General features: G+C 45.5%; 1 protein-coding gene across 3 annotated transcripts in view; it reads right to left on the bottom strand.

Moving 5' to 3' along the window:
- Positions 1-802: 802 nt before the first annotated feature.
- The window catches only part of MEAF6 (MYST/Esa1 associated factor 6), a 34,210-nt gene continuing 12,923 nt past the window's right edge, over positions 803-22,089 (bottom strand). Inside the window, exons 5-8 of one of the 3 annotated variants that reach the window (XR_007154973.1) lie at positions 14,855-15,047; positions 10,333-10,390; positions 9,676-9,709; positions 7,470-9,053 (exon numbers count right to left, since the gene is read on the bottom strand). Coding sequence is in view for 2 of the 3 variants with exons in the window: in XM_047872144.1 (XP_047728100.1) it covers positions 9,045-9,053; positions 9,676-9,709; positions 14,855-15,047 (236 nt within the window). In the remaining variant the exon portion in view is untranslated. Of the gene's footprint in view, positions 984-7,469; positions 9,054-9,675; positions 9,710-10,332; positions 10,391-14,854; positions 15,048-22,089 lie in introns of those variants that run through there. The other 2 variants (XM_047872144.1, XM_047872145.1) reach the window with 2 other exon arrangements.

The following is a 22,089-nucleotide window of genomic DNA, read 5'->3' as shown; positions in this document are numbered from 1 at the left end:
TGGAGAGGCGGTGCCAGGCTAACCTCCAAGCGGGAGGTTAGGGGTCCTGGTCCTAAACTCAAGAACTGGCTTTGCCACCCCAATTATGTCACCTGGGGCAGTGACCACCCCACTCTGGGTCTCCCATTTCCTCATCTGTGAAGTGGCGATAATGTACCTACCTGACAGGATTGTAGGGGGTACACAAGAGCATGCTTGTTGAGTGTGTGACCCAACGCCTGGCACATAGTAAGTGCTCATTCAAGAGCCTCTGGTGGCGTTCTCTGTGGGCTGTGTTCACCTCACCATCTCAACCTCAGCCAGGAATATATGAATTTTTTCTTTTTTTTCTCCCCCAGATGGATAAATGAGATATAAATGTTAAATATTTTATGTTTTTAAAAAATTTTTTAATTTTTTTTTTGAGAGAGTGAGAGCGCCAGTGGAGGAGGGGCAGAGAAAGAGACACAGAATCTGAAACAGGCTCTGGGCTCTGAGCTGTCAGCAGAGAGCCCCGATGTGGGGCTTGAACCCACGGGCCGTGACATCATGACCTGAGCTGAAGTTGGACGCTTAACCGACTGAGCCACCCAGGCACCCGGAATGTTAAATACTTAAGTGAAAAGTGGGGCTGTCAAATCATCCCCAAACACCATCAACAGGGCAAAATGGAAAAATACAGTTTTAATAATTCTATATTTGAACATCTCACCTAATTTGTACTTATTGTTTATGAAGCTTTTATAGTATCTGTATTTTTTTTAGAAACTGTTCTAGCACAGAACAGCTGTGCAGCAAGTGGAGGAAAATGCCACACTGGCGATCTCCCTGCACATTAGGCCCCCGCTTCGTTCTTCACCCTGAACATTCTTTAGAAGCCTGCACTGGGCAGGAACCCAGGCGCAAGGTGGGAAGGATCTCAGCAAACATTATCTCGAAGCCTCCACACCTGCTCTTCAAGGCGCCCCGTGCCCATTGCTTCCAGCCTCCTTCGAAGGTTTTATCTGCACAAAGAAATGTCATTGCCTTATTTATAAAATACTTTCTTCCCATCAAGTACTGTATTCCAGATAAAAGGCTTTTTTATGGGCCTCTGTTGCTTTGTATGGAACAGGAAGCTGCTGCTTGTGTTTTGAGGGATGGGGGAAGGGTCCTACAGGCCGGTGGCAGCAGGCAACGGGGCTAGACCGGGGGTGGCTAATGTCTAGAGGCTGTGCCTAGCCCTGCTGGCTCGTTGACCGGCACCAACAAGGACAGCAGAGCCCATGAGGCAGGTGCCAGCCGAGTCTGGGCTCCGGCGAGGGTTGAGTCAGTCCAGGGCCCTGACGGCCTGCACTTGCACCCAGCTTGGCTGTGCCAGCCATCCGGGGCTTGGAGCTGCCCTGTCCAGGGACTCTTTCTCAATCTGGCGGCCATGCCCGATGCTCCCATGACTTGGGCTGACACTGCAAAGCTCCACGCCACCTCCTGCCCTGCCCGCTGAGGCACCTTTCCTCACAAGGCCTCAGTGTTCCCACCTGTAAAAGGGACACAAGGATCCCTGCATCTCTCTAGACTGACAAGAGGATACCTCAGTTGGTGTGGTGCCAGCCTGAGAGGGAGAAGTCCTGGCCGTGTGGCCCTGGGCCGCTCACTTCCCTCAGCTCCCTGGCTTGCCTCACAAAAGAGTTGTAAGGTTCCCACAGGCTCGTGGGAAGGAGAGGGTGCCAGGGCAGGAACTGATCCTGAGACAGAAGTTCAAGCCACCGAGGCGTGGAGAGGATCAGACTCAGGTGGCTGCCCCGCGTGCCCTTTCCTCCTCTGCCTTCCTGGTTCTAGAAGCTGAGAAGCTGGTGGGGAAACCAGTGAGTATGCAAATCCTTGCCTTGTTGGGAAATGATCCTGGGGAGCTCCCGGTGCATGGCCTCCTGCCAGCCCTTCCTGAACCCCCTCCCACACATCCCCCACCTCACCCTGGGGCTCTTACCAGCAGGGGCCAGGCCCTGAGTCTCCTTGCCAGCTGTCTCAATGCGGGTTAACCCTGCTGGGGGCACAGGGTGACTCCAGAAACCTTGGCCTCCCTGGCAGAGAATGACCTGGCCCCCAACGGATGAGAGTCCCTTCCCACTCTGCCCCCATCCCACTTTGTTAGCCTGAGGAACACCCAGTGGTCCCCGAAGAGCTGGGGAACTTCAACCAGGAGCAGGAGAGCTCTGAGGCTCCAGGGGAGTAGCTGTTTCTCCCAGGCCGCCCACCCCCGAGACTGCTAGCACCTGGAACATTGTTGGTCTTCCTCAGGGTGGCGTGGGGCAGTGGCTGAGAAGAGGCCACCGCTGACCATGCAGTTGCCACTTCCTTCCCTCATGTCCCCTCCCCTACAGAGAAGGGCAGGGCCCCCGGCCCAGAAGGAGGGGGTGGGCAGGCCTCCATCAGAGAAACTGGGACCCAGTGAAACACAAATCTAGGAGGTGGGTGTGGGGAGGGTGGTGGAGCCACCAGCCCAAGCCCCAGGCCCGGCTGGTCCCCTGGGGGCTCCTGGTCCCCTGGGGGCTCCTGCCCCCAAACAAGGCGGTCTCAGGATCCTAGCACTCTTTCTCTGGGGCTTCTCAAATCTCTGGCTCATTTTCTTCCCCCTAGACCAGAGCAGAGTGGGTGGAGTTAAGAGCAGTGAGTAAGTGCCTGTTCAGGGGACCTCCTTGTTCAAGGGAAGGGTGTGGGAGATTTGGCTGAAAAAGACAGGAAGGAAAGCCCTGCAATTAAGGAAACTCAAGCCATCCCAGGCCAGGATATGTAAATCCTTCCAGCTAGTTCCTGGATGGGGAGGAGGCCTCAGGCTGTCCTCCTAGGATGTGGCTTCCTGGAGCCCATCTCAAGGCAGCTGCTGGCCATCTCAAGTTGTCTGCCCATGTAAGAAATGGCTGCAAAGGTGGAAGAAAAGGATCAGGCAACCCATAGCAACCCACACTGACTCTGGCATGTTGCTGGGTCTGGGAAGGGTCCAGTGGCTCAGATTCTGGCTGCTGTCCAGAGAAGAGCCCCACTGAAGGCCAGGGGTGCTTATGGTGCTCTGCCTGCCACCTGCTGGCACCTCCTGGTATGACTGTCTGTGCAGCAGGGGGCAGCTCAGCCCTCACAGCCACCAGCACTGGCCTGAGCGAAATGCCAAGAGACAAGCATCTCCAATAGGATCTGAAAACAAGAATTTAAAGAGAATAATATGGAGAGTGCTAAGGCAAAAATGGGAATTCTTTTTTTTTTAAATACTTTTTTTTTTTTTTGGTAACACTTATTTTTGGGAGAATGCAAGTGGGGGAGGGGCAGAGAGAGGGGGACAGAGGATCCTAAGCGGGCTTTGCGCTGACAGACAGCAGTGAGCCAGATGTGAGGCTTGAACTCACAAACCGTGAGATCATGACCTGAAGTTAGACGCTCAACTGACTGAGCCACCCAGGTGCCCCTCTTTTTTTTTTTTTTTTTTTTTAATGTAAGCTCTACGCCCAATGCGGGGCTTGAACTCATGACCCTGAGATCGAAAGTCAGTTCTACCAACTAAGCCAGCCAGGTGCCCCCAAAATGGGAATTCTTAATGGCGTCTGCAGCTCCACCTGGCAAAGTGGCACCAGACGTCACGGTCACACCTTCTACAAAACGGGAAGCTCCAGAAAATTCCAACTGCTATGGGTAACAAATAACCCAAGAAAAATCCTCAGGAACTGGAGGAATAAGGAAAGGGAGAAAAACAAAGCATTCACATTTCAAAAGTGATTGGGGCGATAAAAATCACAGTGAGATCCGTGTTTTAAGCCCTTGGTACATTCTCTACAGCTCAGCAATCCCACTGCTAAGAATCCTATTTGCAAAGCCGAAGGCGCCATGATACTGCCCGAAATGGCGAAAGAGGGAAAAGAGCATTCATGCCATACAGAAGACCCGTTACATACATACATAAGCATATAAAGGAATGTGAAGTAGCCGACAGAAGTGAGGCGGCTGCATTTACAGAACACTTTCCAAGCTGGGTTACTAGATCAAAAACGTACGCCACATTTTTGTAAAAGCCACATGCGTGTCTGCGAATAAACTCCTTTGGGAGGACACGCAATGAACGGCCTCTGGGAAGGACAACTAGTCGCTGAGGGACAGGTGGACTGACTTTTTTCCTTGACCCTACTCCAGCCCTATTTGAATGTATGTCGTTTGCATGTGTTACTTATTCAAATGAAATATTTTAAAGCCTGAGGAAGGTACAGAAGTAAGTTACGGGGGTGGGGGTGGGGATCTGAAGAGGGTTATTTTGGCCGGGGCAGGGCGGCGCGGGGGGGGGGGGGGTCCTCTAAAGTTTATTCTAGTACACGAACAGTCAACACTTAGAGCACAACGTGTGCGTGTTGTTAAAACATGACAACTGCCCATTCTGAAGATCAAAACGGTTGCATGCCAGCGACTGCTTGCGGTCCAAATGAACATTTACGAATTATCTACATGTACTAATGAGTATTTACAGAGACTGTATCACAACACATTCAGAGAACCAAAACAGGCTGAGCCAGAAAATGGATACAAATCGAAGGCCCGATATGTTCTTCCCACCTGCCATGAGCCATCCTCCATACCCTCCTTCCTGGGGACCACCACCCTGAGCTGAAGTGGGGATCAGAATCCATGCCACCGGCTGTCTTAGCAGTGAGAACCTTCACTCCGCAGAAGCAGTTTCTTTTTTCTTAACTTTTTCAACGTTTTATTTATTTTTGAGAGAGGGAGAGAGTGCAAGTGGGGGAGGAGGGAGAGAGAGGGAGACACAGGATCCGAAGCAGGCTCCCCGCTCCCAGCTGTCAGCACAGAGCCCGATGTGCGGCTGGAACCAACGAACCCCGAGATCACGACCTGAGCTGAAGTCAGCCGCCCAGCCGACTGAGCCGACCCAGGCGCCCCTGCAGAAGCAGTTTTTGAAGCAAAGTGAAAGCGGTTTCAAATCATGAAGCTTCCCATTTAGAAAATTCAGACACGAGAACATTTACATTAACACAGGAATGAGACTCCCAATTCCTTCCGACTCTCTCCGCGTCTTCCACGCACACGACCTTCCCCGGGCACTGAGGAGGACACCAATCTGGGAGAAGTCACTGTGTACAAAGAAGCACAAGGCCGCTCTCTCTCTCTCTCCACACTGCGCCAGGGCAGTGGCCCTGGAGTCGGGCTTCAGAGGTGAACTTCTACATGTAGTAATTAATGCCTCAGTCATTTGGAGTGAGGCTGAGGGGCAGAGCAGTCAGGAATAAAAGCAGAACAACTAGGTCACAGCGTGTTTCAAAACAGCGTATTTACTCCTTTCAAAGTTTGGCCATTTTAATATTTATTTCAATGCCCTTATTCACCGCACGGGTCGAGATAGCGACAATACTCTCTATAGACTACTTAACAGAGTATTCTAGAGCACCCCAAGGCTCAATTTGTGCAAGCACTGGAAAGGCACCCAAGACACATACAGCAGCTCTGAAAAACCTACGCTCAGCTTGTATGGGCCGGATCTGAACTTACGGCGTTTTCCTCGGCCCCTCCCCCAGAAGAGCTTCCGATCTTTCACTTGGTGGGTTGTCCCTGCTCTCCATCTTCAACTCGTAGGGTCAGATGCTTTTGAGAACATTTTGAGTTTCTTTTTTTTTTTTTTTAATTTTTTTTTAATGTTTATTTGTTTTTGAGAGAGAAAGAGACAGAATGCGAGTGGGTTGGGGCAGAGAGAGAGGGAGGCACAGAATCTGAAGCAGGCTCCAGGCTCCAAGCTGTCAGCACAGAGCCCGACGTGGGGCTCGAACTCACAAACTGTGAGATCATGACCTGAGCTGAAGTCCGACGCTCAACCGACTGAGCCACCCGGGCGCCCCGAGAACATTTTGAGTTTCAACAAACTATTTCCTCAGCCCCTGGAAGAGCATACTTGAGACTCCCTAGGGAGCTCTGCACAGACACCTCCCTTCCAGGAGAAGACACAAAATACAACTACCAAGCGCCTGGGTGTTTTAAAATGTCTCATAACTACCAAAAGGAGCGAAGGACAATCTCTTCCCGATGTGGACACGAGAAGGCTAAAGGCCTAAAGCAAAATACCATTCCAAACCCAAGTAACCTGGTGAAGACCTGTCTGGAAAGAAGCCCCTCTCAGGGCTCCTGGCAGCTGTTCCGGTTCCGAGGTCATCGGCCCAGTGGATGTTTGTGGACAAACTTAGTTAATAAGCAAAGTTACAAACATCACAAGCACGGTAAGCGGGATCTCTTGGGTTTCTTTCCTAAACCTCCCCAATCTAAAGACACAAGCAGTCTCTCGGGACGTAAATATCTTCGGTCTGTGGCCAGCTTTCAGGACAACTGGCAGGTGCCCTAATCAATGATTAAAACTTTATAGAGAAAAGAAGTATAAAGCAAGCAGCCTACTTCTAACCATGATTATACACACACATGTGTATTCACATACAGGGGTATGCTTTTATTTATTTATTTATTTATTTTAAATTTTAACTGTTGATTTATTTTTTTTTTTTTTTTTAATTTTTTTTCAATGTTTATTTATTTTTGGGACAGAGAGAGACAGAGCATGAACGGGGGAGGGGCAGAGAGAGAGGGAGACACAGAATCGGAAACAGGCTCCAGGCTCTGAGCCATCAGCCCAGAGTCTGACGCGGGGCTCGAACTCCCGGACCGCGAGATCGTGACCTGGCTGAAGTCGGACGCTTAACCGACTGCGCCACCCAGGCGCCCCTGTTGATTTATTTTTGAGAGAAAGAGAGAGAGGGCGAGTGGAGGGGAAGAGAGAGAGAGGGAGGCACAGAATCCGAAGCAGGCTCCAGGCTCCGAGCTGTCAGCACAGAGCCTGATGCGGGGCTCAAACCCACAAACTGTGAGATCATGACCTGAGCCGAAGCCAGAGGCCTAACCGACTGGGCCACCCAGGCGCCCCAAGTATGCTTTTAAATAATACATCTTTTTTTTTTTTCAACGTTTGTTTATTTTTGGGACAGAGAGAGACAGAGCATGAACGGGGGAGGGGCAGAGAGAGAGGGAGACACAGAATCGGAAACAGGCTCCAGGCTCTGAGCCATCAGCCCAGAGCCTGACGCGGGGCTCGAACTCCCGGACCGCGAGATCGTGACCTGGCTGAAGTCGGACGCTTAACCGACTGTGCCACCCAGGCGCCCCATAAATAATACATCTTTTTAAGCGCAATCCGACTAGACCTCCAGCAGATGTCAGAGAGTCAGAAATATTTTCAGGTTTGCTGTGTGCTTTTCCTTGGGATCATGGAAACTGTAGGAACCCCCACTCCTCTCTTCCGGAAAAGGGAGAAACTGACAAAGAAGGACAGAGAAAGCTTCTGGTTCCCATCGTTTTCAGTTTTACAGTTGTTTCTTTCTTTTTTTAAGGAACAATCTAAATATAAGAAACTATTTTCTTAAAAATGCAGACACCAGAGTCCTCTTACCAAAGACATAGCCAAAGACATCTAATTAGCCACAGAGTCAAAAAAAAAAAAAAAAAAAGTTTATTTGAGAACAAGACTGAAAGCGTTTGCACATCCGACAAGGTAGACTCATTCTGATAACAGATGCCATCCGTATTCAGCTCTACCAATATTATCACAATGGAACATATTTTTTCTAACAAAGATATGGGCATAAATCAAGGACTATGACTAAATAGCATCAAAGGAAAGGTGGGGCCCCAAATCTTATCCCACAGACTGATTCGCAACAAAGGATTTCAATCAAACACTCCTAATGCAGTGGTTTGCAACCTGGCTTCTTATCAGAATCCCAGGAACTCTTTGGAAGGAAATCCCCAAAACTAGACTGCACCCCAGTCAGAGTCTCTGGTGGGGGGAGGGCCCAGGCATCGGTAGGTCTTTAAGCTCTCCAGGTGATTCCAGTGAGCAGCCGAGGTAGAGCACCACTCAAGAGGCAGGTGACAGTTCAACAAATCGGCAAGATCCTCAGCCCGGCCGGCCCGGTGAGGAAGGGGGTCTGCCGGGCATCGCTGGCTCTCGCGGATCCTATCTTTCACTCTGCTCAAGAACTCCATTCGTTACTGGCTTTGGGTGCAACTGAGAGCCTTTCCATATGCCTTAATGATTTTTAGAGCAACGTTTAATCAGGCAGATACCAGCAAAGAGAGAAAAATGGAGAACGAAAGAAATTTCCATCAGGCATGATATGAATAAATAAAATAAGTGAAAAAACAATCTCAGGTTTAAAAGTAAAGCATGAGAAGTCAACACCTGTGAAATTTTATTTATATAAAAGAATAAAAATATTTTAAAAGGATTGATTTAAACTTAGGTCTTTCAGCTTTTCCTGTTCCTTGAACATGAAACTGCTTCCAACGCAGAAAGATTTAAGATAGGTAATTATTAAATAAACACTCTTTACCTTTCCCCTGCAAAAAAAAAAAAAAAACAACACAGAGCCGCGTTTCCCATCTTATTTATGGTAAACCAGATCATTCTCTGTTAAAAATAGTGGCAACTGCGCGAAGCGGACGATCAGATATGCCAGCAGGAAAGTATGAGCTGTACAACGGCATTACAAAAAGTCCCAAAAGAAAAGAAGATGGTAAAAACAATAGAAAAATAATAAAACACAAACAAAATAGGAAAATGCCAGATATTTACAGCCTCCCTCTGAAATGTGACCTATGTTCTACTTTCGGCATAAAACAAAACCGGAGAACATGTCTCAATGGGTATCACAGACGAAGAAGCTGGTGCCAGCCAGTTTGGGGGGGGAGTGGTGGAAGGGGGGAGACACTCATTCCAAGAAGGGAAAAACGCACAGTTAGCAACTTGCTGGAATTGTAACCACGTCTTGGTCTTCTTGCTGTTCTGTTACCAAAAATGACACAAAGTAAATGATCCAATGTGGTCTTACAGAAATGACTTGTCACCACGGTTCAGAACAAACTATTCAGAGTCACAGGCACTGGGTCTGGGAAAGCAGAGGTGGGTGGCCGCACGCTCAGGTGAGGGATATTTATCTTTGTGAGATCGGAGGAGGGAAGCAGGGCTCTATAGCCTGGAAGCTTCTGCACTAATGAGTCTTCTAATAGTCCTAAAGAGAGAAAAACAAAGTCCCAACTTACTCTCAGTAGAACATCAGTTTGAACCTAGGGGGGAAAAAAAAAAACCTCACCCATAAAGAACCCTGCTAGGGGGTTGCTCTGTAGCCAAATATTCTACTTCAAATGTAACAGACAACACTTCACATCTGAAAATGGCCTGTCTTCCAAGTCCAGAGAGGGACCGAAACATCAATGCTGCCCTTATCAGGCCCCCTGAGCTCACCAATCAGAGAAAGAAAGAAAAAAAAAATCCTAGTAGTAATTCATTCTTTAATCAAAGGGACTTTTTCTTCAGGAAAAATGTGTGACCCCTTTCTCTACCCAAAATACAAAAGAAAGTAACACCTACAAGTTGAAGTGTACCCAAATGGACACCCCGGCCTTCAAAATGAGAGCTGCAACCCGAGAGAGACAAGAGAGACAAGAGACAGAGAGAGAGAGAGGGAGAGAGGGAGGGAGGGAGGGAGGGAGAGAGAGAGAGAGAGAGAGAGAGAGAGAGAGAGAGAGAGAGCGCGCGCTCATGCGGGAGCACTCGGGCTCTGAGGACAAACACATGGTTCTAATCATCTACAAAATCACCAGTCTCTCTGAAATGGTCTGGCTGATACTTACAGCTCGTGGTTTTTTGTTTAACTTCAGATCAATCCTGTGATAGAAAAGATAAAAGATATTTGCATTTTAATTTACAGAAAAAGGGGCCAGGAATCAGCTACTGCATAGGGCACAAGCTATAACAAAGACTATTTGGTTAAGTAAAATCCACATTCTTCATTAGACTATGTCACATTTAGTTGTTTACCCAGATATTATTGAGCAAGTATTTAAAAACATAAGCAGATACTCTTGCCGCAAGGCAGACTTAGATGACAAAAAGAAATGTACAGCAGTTACAAAAGCCGTATCATTTTAAAACTATTCAGAACTAGGCGTTAAAGAGATTGGATTAAGAGGGCATGCTCTACGTTAATGTGTTAGCTCTGTAACTCTATCACTGATAATCACTGAGACACATAATGATTAAGAACAGGAAAGAGACTAGGAGTTTGTATTTCTGGACAGGAAACACAAAAGAAATTAAACAAATTTCAATTTTTAAGTCTTTCCAAAGCAAAATATCAAGATCTTAAACTATTAATCTCCTTACGAAGCAAAGCCAGAAAATCAATTTAAATGTGAATTAAAAGTAAAGGTTATCTACTTTTAAAGAAATTAAAATGCATAAGAGTGAAGTTTACTTAATTTTGCTTAAGTTATTAAATAAAATGTTACCTCCATCACGTTTTTCTGTTTTTAAAAAAAACTTCCCAGCCTAACCTAATATACATACCTACAATTGAACAGATAAACTATGGGTTAGAAAGGTCTCAAAAAGGCATATCGGTCTCTACACACTAAACAACACAGCACAAATACTAATTCAAATCAAACTTACTCAAAGTCATAATCAAACATGCCAGACGGGCTGAGGGGCAGCATTTGAAAGGAAGAAAGCAATAGAAATTAATATACTAATTGAATAAATTAGTCGATTAGCCACCCTAGCAAGATTTGTAGAAACAAAATCAGCTTTCAGAATCTTAAGCGATAAAGTTTCAAACATCAAAGCACCCAAGATTTTGTGGTTGGGAGAGTCCCTTCCCTCCCGGATTTTGTATCAGAGCAGACTATGAAAGGAAAAGTTATTTCATTAGGAAACGAGGTAACTGCAGGCCCTCTATTAGCTGCCAGACTCAGAGTTAGAACTTGTAAAATATTTAACTGTCATGAAGAATATAAATAGGGCATTAGAAGAAATAGAGAAAGAAGGGTTTAGTCATACCATGAAAAAGGTGCTTCGAAGACAGTACTAACAATTCAGCACAATATACTTTGACCAACATAAGAGATAAAAACATCATACATTTTTAAAAAGAAAGCATTTTGCAACTTTGAACTCAAGTTCTATGTTGGAGGCATGTCTGGGGAACACGCTCCTCTTTCTACAGCATTCATCCTAGAGGCCCAGGGTCAAACGAATCACCTCAGTGCTAGGCCTGCTCCAGAAACTGCAGAGACAAGTCACTTTGCCCCTGAACTGGCGATGACAGCTAACTGTTCCTGTCAGGGCCAGGACTTTGAACACCCAAACCGACGGCCCCCCCTACTAAAACAAAGGAGAGCCGATCTCCCCAAGCCCCCAAGCCTTGGGGATCTGCAAGGGAACGGTGAAGGGGAGGAGGCTGTGTAGGCCATCGCTGCTAACAGACCACGGTCCGGGCAGACCTCCAAGGCAAACATGAACCCTGAGCATGACACCGGCTCCTTGGCTGTTGTAACACCTTTTACACCGTAGGTAGGTGCTGGAACAATATGCAAAATGCTGTATTTTCCTCCTAGCCCATGTTTGCAAGAGTGAAGCTGGAAGAAAGCATAACTTCGGTATCCCTTATGCAACCGTGTCACTTACGGCATCTGGGAAAGGGTACACGGTGTACCAACCGGGAACTATCAACAACCTAACTCTCGGCCTAACTCAATTTTGTTCGCAAATTAAAGTAGACTGTACCCACCTAATGAAAACTTCGCAAACTACCTGGAAGAATTCTAGGGTTTTGTATATTAGTAAAGACCTGTAAGAACAGCTGTAAGTTATTATTGCAGCTTTCTTCCTTACAGCCGCTGGGACTTATTGTTCAGATACCCTGTAAAATATAAGAATTCAGAACAGGGTGATCATCTGTGAATGCTAAACATTATTTGATAAATGTTCATATTCCTAAGGAAGACAAATCCAAAAGTTATTCCTTTTTGCTCAAATATTCCATATTCATTTCCACTTTGCTTTACTCAGCACTAAATAGGGCCTGGCCACAGTGGGTACTCAGGCATTTGCTGAAATAATTTACAACTGACTTCATCTAAATAGGTGGGGGGGGGGGGGTGGCACATTGCGGGGGAGATACAAGTACCGTTCGGGGTGCAAACGTTCAAATGTGTACAAACAAAAAGCACTCCAGCCCCAGCCCCATGCCCACTAGGAGAGACATCAGTCAGGGGGCAAGGGGTCTGGACACTTCCTGACCAAAAATGGCAGAAATCTGAGAACTTTAACTGGCCACTGAGATGCCACTGCAGTGCACTGAACCTGTTTACACAGAAAGAAGGCAAATCAGCTCCACTCTGCTCCCTTGGGGAAGGTAAGCGCCTACAGCCAAAGGGAGGAGGCCGGCCAGATACCACACCAGGCGGGTGACAAAAGGCTCCAGCTTTCCAGACAGAAAATGTCATTTGTGAAAGCAATAACTAACATCGAAGATCTTTATAAATCCTAGTATTTATAAAAATGGCAGGAAGAAATGCTGTTTCTATGGAAATCTACTAGTACTAGAAGCCTGCAGGAGGAAAGTTAAGTTCATGCTTAATTCCCTTTTATCGGTCAGCTGATCATGGCATTAAAAAAAGGGAAGGATTGGGGCACCAGTCGGTTAAGCATCCGACTTCGGCTCAGGTCATGATCTCACGGTTCGTGAGTTCAAGCCCCGCGTTAGGCTCTGGGCTGTTGGCTCGGAGCCTGGAGCCTGCTTCGGATTCTGTGTCTCCCTCTCTCTCTGCCCCTCCCCTGCTCATGCTCTGTCTCTCTCTGTCTCAAAAATAAATAAAACATTAAAAAAAAATTTTTTTTCAAAGGGAAGGATTACCTATAATAAACAGTAGCTATCTACTGTACCACAAATGGAAGAAACATCCAGAAACTTTCAAGGAATGTTCCCCCTACTCAGGACACTGTGAAATAGGAAAAGAGTAATTACTTTAAAATGACACTGGAGTAAATTTAATAAAAGCAACACAATTGTTGCTATAATAATGACAATTATCTTGACAATTAAAAAAAAATATTTTGAGTATGGTTCGGGAGGTGGGGGGCGGCCCGGGTGGCTCAGTCGGTTGAGTGCCTGACTCTTGATTTCTGCTCAGGTCATGATCCCAGGGACATGGGATCACACCCCGCATCAGGCTCTGCACTGAGCGTGGAGCCTGCTTAAGATTCTCACTCTCTCTCCCCCTGCCCCTTGTTCCACCCCTCCTCCACTCACGTGCTCTCTTAAAAAAAAGAAAAAAAAGATTATGGTTCCCTGCTACTGTTTGTGATCAGTTAGCATTAGTCCTACCACAGTGATTATATAGCCTATAACCTGCACACAAAAAAAGATAAGCAATTTTTGCTATTTGTTACTGCAGTTACGAGATTGGCATAGTGATTTTTGGTTTGCAGGAAAGTGCTGAGCAGCAGTCTTGAGTCACCATTTGGAGGAAATACTATTTCTGCAGTCTAAAAACCACCACCACCATTGACAAGAAAAATTTTTAAAAGAATTAGAGAATCTATTGATGCCTAGGAGGCTTAAACCAGTTTAAGTTCATTCTACATTATCCCCATGTGCCATAACCACGAAGCTAACAACGTGAATGCCTTGGGTGCGTGTGAAGGAACATCCTACACGTCTGTGGAACAAGCCAGCCCAGAAGCACACTGGAGCACAGGGAGCTCCGCCCTCCTTGCCCTTCCCCTTTCCTCTCAATGTGCAGCCTCCTGGGGCGCCTGGGTGGTTCAGCCAGTTAAGCGGTCTACTTCCCTTCAGGTCATGATCCCATGAGTTCCAGCCCTGAGTCAGGCTCTGTGCTGACAGCTCAGAGCCTGGAGCTGCTTCAGATTCTGTGTCTTCCTCTCTCTCTGCTCTTCCCCTACTCGTACTCTGTCTCTGTCTCTCAAAAATAAATAAAAACATTATACACACACACACACACACACACACACACACACACACACACACATCTATCTATCTATCTATCTATCTATCTATCTATCTATCTATACACACACACACACACACATATGCAGGCTCCCAAGAGGAGCAGGACAAAAGCCAGCCTGTGGATACCTGGTTTTCATGCCTCCCAGAAGAAGGTTTGAGGTCAGGGCAAGATTCTTCTAGAAACTATGCCATTACCCTCTCTGAGTACAGCTGTTTAATTTCCAATTATCTGAGTTAATAGTCCCAGGCAGAGTGAATGCTAAAATCTACTCTGGATGACACCTGACCTCTCTGTCCACTGATGTCATACCTATCTCATTACACACTGTAAAAACAAAAGAAACCAAAAGACAACCCCCACCCCACATACACAGTGGACACACATTATCTAGAAAGGCACTCTCATATCTTACAGACTTTATACTACTCCTCTCTGATATCTGAAATCAGCATATTAGAGAGATACATAACAAATCACAAGGAATCAAAAAACTTGTATTTAAAGAGAAAAAAGGCATGTCAGATCAGCTCTCTCCATCCACAAGCGAGTAACTGTAGGCAGGGACCAGGATTAAGAGCAGAAGACTTTCTCCACTTTTCCAGCTTCCCAACATGTACTCGTGGCATTTTCCAAAGACTATTACACACATTCCATTTCTACTTCCCCTTTTGCCCTTCTAAAAGGATTCCAAATTCACCGCATTAAACAAAGTTTTCATAGAATGCCATTCTTCTACACTAGAACAGTGGGAAGGATGTCTTCCTTCATGGTTACCCTAAATGCCCACCAATTCCTCCACTGGAGAAAACTTCTATTTCATTTGGATCAAAGCAATCTCTCCCCATCTGCAACACAAAGAGGGCACCAATCCCAAAGAATTCTCACTCTGGTACAGACCCTTAACAGCAATGGTCACGGAGGCTGGAGGGGTTGGGGGGGTGGGCAGGGGGGGCAGGGGGGCAGGGGCGGGCGGGGAGGGGAGGCCCCTGCCACTGACCTGTGCCGGTTTTTATTCTTTCGTTTTTTATGGCTGCTGTGATGACTCCCTGAGGAAGTAGAAGAAGCAGCCTTCTGAGGCTTCACTCCCTGCACAGATCCATCCAGATCCTCAGGGTCCTCCTGGCTGGGCTCATTTTCCTGATTGTGGAAGTCTGGAGAAGTATCACTTTCCGTCCCGCTTCCCGGCTCCCCTGGAGGGAATAAACACAGGTCCCAGAAGCAAGGTCAGCATTCCTCAGGCAGTCTGTCCGGCAGCCAGGAGACATGTCTCGGAGCACTAATACACAGAAAAAGAGACTATTTCCTATCCTCAAGGACCAGGCATTTTACCTGACAGGAAAATACTTGCAGACAGAGAAGGTATGTACCCTCAAGGCATCAGAGTTACCAGTGTTCCTGAACTAGAAGTCCTCTGAGACACCGTAACCAAAAGCAGCCTTTCTAAGCACTGCTGGGAGATGGGACCATACAACCAGGAGTTATTTAAACACAGAATCCACGAATGGGATTAATAATTATACAAGAAGCCTGGGTTCCTTCCCCAAACTGTACAGAAATCCTGTCTATCAAGAAAGGGGGCTTGGGATGCCTGGGCGGCTCAGCCGGTTAGGCCTCTGACTCTTGGTTTCAGCTCAGGTCATGATCTCATCAGGTTCTGGTATCAGGCTCCACGCTGACAGTGCGGAGCCTGCTGAGGATTCTTTCTCCCTCCCTCCCTCTCCCTCCCCAGCTACGTCTCTCTCTCAAAATAAATAACTTAATAAATAAATAAATAAGTAAATAAATAAATAAATAAATAAAGTGGTAATATTCTTCAGCTGACACATATTCCCAATTTTAAAACATCCTTTATATATTAAATAAAAAATTAAAAAACACTCTGCATAAACAAATGCTCTTTAAAACATTTATTTATTTATTTATTTATTTATTTATTTAGAGAGACCGCGCGCGCACACACACATGCGACAGAGAGGGAGGGAGAGAGAAATCCCAAGCAGGCTCCATGCTGTCAGCACAGAGCCCAATATAGGGCTCGAACTGACAAACTGTGAGATCAAGATCTGAGTCAAAATCAAGAGTCGGACATCTACCCAACTGAGCCACCCCGGGTGCCTCATAAATAAATACTTTTAAGAATAATTGTATATACTCTGGCAAATGTATACCTAGGTTTTTCCTGAAAGGAATTTCTTGAGACCTTAATAGATGAGGACGGAAGAATACTTTCACTTTACTCAACTATTGAAGGACCCTAAGTACGTACACGTTTTCTTGTTTTAAATTTTTTTATTATTTTTTTTAATGTTTATTTATTTTTGAGAGAGAGAGAGAGACACAGACAGAGCGCAAGTGGGAAGGGGCATAGAGAGGGGGAGACACAGAATCCAAAGCAGACTCCAGACTCTGAGCTGTCAGCACAGAGCCCGATGTGGGGCTTGAACCCACAAACCGTGAGATCATGACCTGAGCTGAAGTCAGACGCTCAACCAACTGAGCCACTCAGGCGCCCCTAAATTTTTTTAAATTTTTTGTACACTATCCGTTTGTAAAAACTGTCAAGAGGGGTCTTGTGGACAGCAGAGCCAGACCCCAATTTTTTTCTTTTTATACCTTTGTATTATAAACTGTTGGGAAGGATTTCAAATTGAGTAGGCCATGGGTATAAGAAGAAAAGAAAGGGATGGTCCCAAAAGAGTGGAAGGGAGAAATGGAACCAGATCTCAGAAATCATGAAACCCTACTTCTGAACACTTCATGAGAGCAACAGAAGAGGGAGCCCTCCAACCAGGAAGCCAGAGAAAGCGTGCTGGTGAACTGTGCTTCTAAGGTTCAGGGAAACCCATTGCATGTAAAAATTAGCAAACAAACTTCAAACTGCAGGAACCACGACTGTGGGGGCACTGGCATAAGAAGAGACCTACAGATCAAAAGAATTCAAAGTCCAGTTACAAACATTTTTACATTTACAGTCCAATGATTTTCATGGGCGACAAGACAATTCAATGAAGAAAGCGTCGTCTTTCTGATAAATAATGCTGGGACAAGTGGATGTCCACGAAGGAAAGAATGAAGTTGGAGCCCTGTCTCACACCAAACACGAAAATTAACTCAAAATGTATCACAGGCCTAAATGTAAGTAAGGGCTAAAAACTAAAACTCTCAGAACTCATTTGATTAGGCAAATGGTTTCTCAGATAGGACCGCAAAAGGAAGCATAACAAGGAAAAAAAATGTAAATTGAACTATATTGTTTTATTATATAAAACTCTTGAGCTGCAAGCAATATTCGAAGAAAGTAAAAAAAAAAAAAAAACAATTCACAGAACGAGAGAAATATTTGCGATTCATATATGTGATAAGACCTTTTTTTTTGTTTGTTTCTACTTCTGTTTACAAACCCTTATGCCGAGGGCTGACTTTCAGTAGATTGCAGCGAGGGAGGTGCTCTGCCGGGAACAAAACCCCAACCCACAAATGGGCTGTCTACAAATGGCTTAGCTCTAGGCTCTCCATGAACATATATCGTGTGATGGGCGAGGGAGCAGCCCCTTTCTGGCTGCACCCTGTTTCCCAGGACAAGAGGCTCTCCGCACTGGATTTAGAGGCATTCAGTCACCATCCCGCAGTTGGTAGCTTCGCCCCGTTGGCTCTTCAGCCAAGCACGTATACCAAATCTGATGAGGCCTCATATCCAGAATATATATAAGAACTCTTAGAACCCACTAATGAAAAGAGAAAAAGCCAAATTAAAAAATCGGCAAAGGATCTGCACACATTTCTCAGAAGAAGATACACAGTGGTCAATAACACGTGGAAAGATGCTCAACGTCATGAGCCATTAGGAAAGCGTAAATGAAAACCACAGAGATACTAGGAAGATAAACAATAACGAGTGTTGGTGAGGATGTGGAGAAACTGGAACCCTCATACACTGCTGATGGGAAGAGAAAATGGTGCGGCCACATTGGAAAGTTTGGCAGTCCCACAAGTCCCGTGTGAACGAAAACAGGCTCACACAAACCTTGTCATGGATATTCACGGCAGTGTTACTCAACAGTAGCCAAGCGACCATTAACTGATGAACGCATAAATAAAATGTGGTACAGCCACACAATGCAATATTATTCAGCATTAAAAAGAAACATAATACTAATACACGTTCTGTTGTGGGTTTGCTTGTTTGTTTTCCTTGGTGTGGTTATAGTGTTAAGAGCCTATCGTTTACAGAGAACTACCATATCATCCAGCAATCCTACCTCTGGGCACTTAACCAAAAGAACTGAAATCAGGATTTTGAAGAGACACCTGCACTCCCAAGTCGATTGCAGCATTCATTCACATTACCCAAGGTGTGGAAACAACCTTCAGGTCCATCAACAGATGAACGCATAAAGAAAATGTGGTATATACCTATAGGGGAATATATTATTTGGCCTTAAGACAAAGAAGGAAACCCTGACATATGCTGCAAGGCTGATGAATTAGGAGGACGTCGTGCTAAATGAAGTAAACCAGTCCCAGGAGGGCAAACACCGCATGATTCGATTCCGGTGAGGGGTCTAAAATAGACTCACAGAAGCAGAGAGCAAGATGCTGGCAGCCTCCAGGGGGAAGGAGAAATGGCGAGCGGAAAGTTTCAGACAGACAACACGAAGAATCTCTAAGAGATCTGCCGTACAACACTGTACCGGTAGTTAACAATACTGTATTGGGCACTTAAAAATCTGTGTGGCTCAGCTGGTAGAGCATGTGACTCTTACTCTCAGGTCTGGAGTTCAAGTCCCAAGTTAGGCGTTGAGCCTACTTAAAAAAAAATAAAATAAAATAAAAAAAAATCTGTGGAACCCATTTTTAGTGTTCTTACAACAATTAAAAAAAAAAACTCTATGAAACATGTAGACAAGAAAAATAGTATGATGTTTAGGATTTTCAATATAACACAGGGGGTGGAAGTGAGAGTATGGGGGGTGTGAACACGGCGCTGACCGTGTTCTGATGATTTGGGGGCCATGTGCTAGATACACAGGGGTTTGTCATTTTACGGTCTTTATCGGTCTAGATTCAAAAATTCACTTTGATAAAGAGTTGAAAAGTACTCACTTTCAAGACATCCAGATGGCCAACTGACACATGAAAAGATGCTCAACATCACTCATCATCAGGGAAATACAAACCAAAACCACAATGAGATACCACCTCACACCTGTCAGAATGGCTAACGTTAACAACTCGGGCAACAACAGATGTGGGCAAGGATGCGGAGAAAGAGGATCTCTTTTGCAGTGTTGGTGGGAATGCAAGCTGGTACAGCCACTCTGGAAACAGTATGGAGGTTCCTCAAAAAATTAAAAATAGAACTACCCTATGACGCAGCAATTGCACTACTAGGCATTTACCCACGGGATACAGGTGTGCTGTTTCAAAGGGACACATGTACCCCCATGTTTCTAGCAGCACTATCAACAATAGCCAAAGTATGCAAAGAGCCCAAATATCCACCAACGGATGAATGGATAAAGAAGATAAAGAAGATGTGGTGTGTATATACGTATACATATATATATATATACACATATATATACATACATATATATATATATACATATATATACACATACATACATATATATACACACATATATGATGGAATATTACTCGGCAATGAAAAAGAATGAAATCTTGTCATTTGCAACTACGTGGATGGAACTAAAGGGTATTATGCTAAGCGAAATTAGTCAGAGAAAGACAAATATCATGACTTCACTCATGAGGACTTTAAGACACAGAACAGATGAACAGAAGGGAAGGGAAGCAAAAATAATATAAAAACAGGGAGGGGGCAAAACAGAAGAGACTCTTAAATATGGAGAACAAACAGAGGTTACTGGAGGGGTTGTGGGAGGGGGGATGGGCTAAATGAGTAAGAGGCATTAAGGAATCTACTCCTGAAATCATTGTTGCACTATATGCTAACTAACTTGGATGTAAATTTAAAAAAATAAATAAATAAAAATAAAGTACTCACTTTTCCATGTAGTTTACCCAATAATATCTACAACAGGCCTTCCCAAGCTATGCCTTTAGGAATGTAAATGGTGACACTCTTTTTGGAAAGTCTAGGGTGTTTTCCAAAACCAAAATCCCATTCCCTGATTCTCCAGACACCAACAACTGGATTCCATTCTGACACTAACTACCAGAGTTAGGGCAGACCCACAGCTTAAGGGCTCAATCCCATAAGAGTGCCCCACTTCAAACACCAGTCCCAACTCCCAGGCCTCCCATACTTCTGACCAACTGGCTATAAATCAGGGGTACCCTAAACCCCTTCCCTCAGCTTCCATAATTTGCTACAATAGCCACACAAACTCAGGAACGTGATTTACTTACTGTTAACGTTGTCTATTATACGGGGTACAGCTCTGGAGCAGTGAAATGGAAGAGACGCACGGGGCAAGGTACCCACGCCTTCTCTGGGCCTACCACCCTGCCATTCACCAAGAAAAGCTCCACCGTTTAGGGGTTTAACGGAGATTTCATTACACAGTCATGATTAATTAAGTCATTGGCCACTGGTGACTCACTCAGTCTCTAGCCCCTCTCCTTTCCCCTCTCTCAGAGATTTGGGGGTAGAGCTTAAAGTTCTAGGCCCCCATCCTGGAGCTCTCTAGGGGCCCCCAGCCATCAGTCATCTTCATTGCCATGCAGAAATTTCTCTTGGGGGCACCTGGGTGGCTCCGTCGGTTAAGTGTCCAACTTCAACTCAGGTCACGATCTCACAGTTTTGTGAGTTCAAGCCCCACATCAGGCTCTCCACTAACAGTGCAGGGCCCACTTCAGAGCCTCTGTTTCTCTCCCTGCCCCTCCCCTGCTCTGTCTCTCTCTCTCTCTCTCTCTCTCTCTCTCAAAAATAAATAAATAAATAAACATTAAAAAACATTTCTTATGCATGCTAGTCATTCTTTTTTTAAAAATTTATTTCAGAGAGAGAGAGAGAGAGAGAGAATGCATGCACACATGTGCAAGTGGGAGAGGAACAGAAGGCGAAGGAGACAGAGAATCCCCAGCTGACTCTGCTGTCAGCACAGAGCCCAACTCGGGGTTCAATCCCATGAACTGAGAGATCACGACCTGAGCCAAAATTAGAAGTCGGATGTTCAACCTATTGAGCCACCCAGACACCCCACCTGCTAGTCATTCTTATCGCTCTGGAGATTCCAAGGGTTTTAGGAGCTGTGTGCCAGAACAGGGGACAAACACCAAATATATATTTCCCATCACACCACAGAAAGTAACTGTGCTATGTCATGAAAATCACCCTTTGACACAGTAGTGCCACTTTTGGGGCACTATCCTGTAGAAATAAAGTCCATTACAAAAAAGCAAGCGGACAAGGAAGTTTACTGCAACCTTGTTTAGCGGGGGGAAAATGGAGACAATGTGAATTCTCACCCACAGAGGAGGTACCCAGTATTTTTCAGCTTTTAAAAAGAATGTGAGGGTTGCCTGGGTGGCTCAGTCAACTAAGTATCGGACTCTTGGTTTCAGCTCAGGTCATGATCTCATGGTTCGTGAGTTCGAGCCCCGCGTTGGGCTCTGTGCTGACAGTCTAGATTCTCTGTCTTCAGATTCTCTGTCTCCCTCTCTCTCTGCCCTTCCCCTGCTCATGCTCTCTCTCTCCTTCAAAATAAATAAACATTAAAGTAATAATAATAATAATAATAATAATAATAAATAAAAAGAATGGTGAGATTATAACAATAGCTAACACAGTCCCTACTAGAAGCCAGGCACTGTTCTATACACTTAAAAAAATTTTTTTAAATCTTTATTTATTTATTTTTGAGAGAGACAGCAAGCAGGGGGTGGGGAGGGGCAGAGAGAGGAGAGAGAGAATCCCAAGCAGGCTCCACAAGAGTCAGCACAGAGTCCGACATGGGGCTCCATCTCACAGACTGTGAGATCATGACCTGAGCCGACATCGAGAATTGGGACGCTTAACCAAGCCACCCAGGCACTCCCTCCACACTTCAAATATATCACATCTACAACCTTCACAGAAACCTCTACAACCAAGATGACCATTTGACAGAGACGGGAATTGAGGCTAGAGGTTAAGAAACCTGACCAAGGTCACACAGCTCGTAAGGTGAAGATTCGGAATTCACACTCAAAGACAGTTTGGCTCCAAAGCCCACGCTCTTCATCACGACTCTACCGTTTCGCTCG

Source organism: Prionailurus viverrinus, chromosome C1 (assembly GCF_022837055.1).
Source record: "Prionailurus viverrinus isolate Anna chromosome C1, UM_Priviv_1.0, whole genome shotgun sequence".
NCBI lineage: Eukaryota > Metazoa > Chordata > Mammalia > Carnivora > Felidae > Prionailurus > Prionailurus viverrinus.
This window is presented reverse-complemented; position numbering and strand designations above follow the sequence as displayed.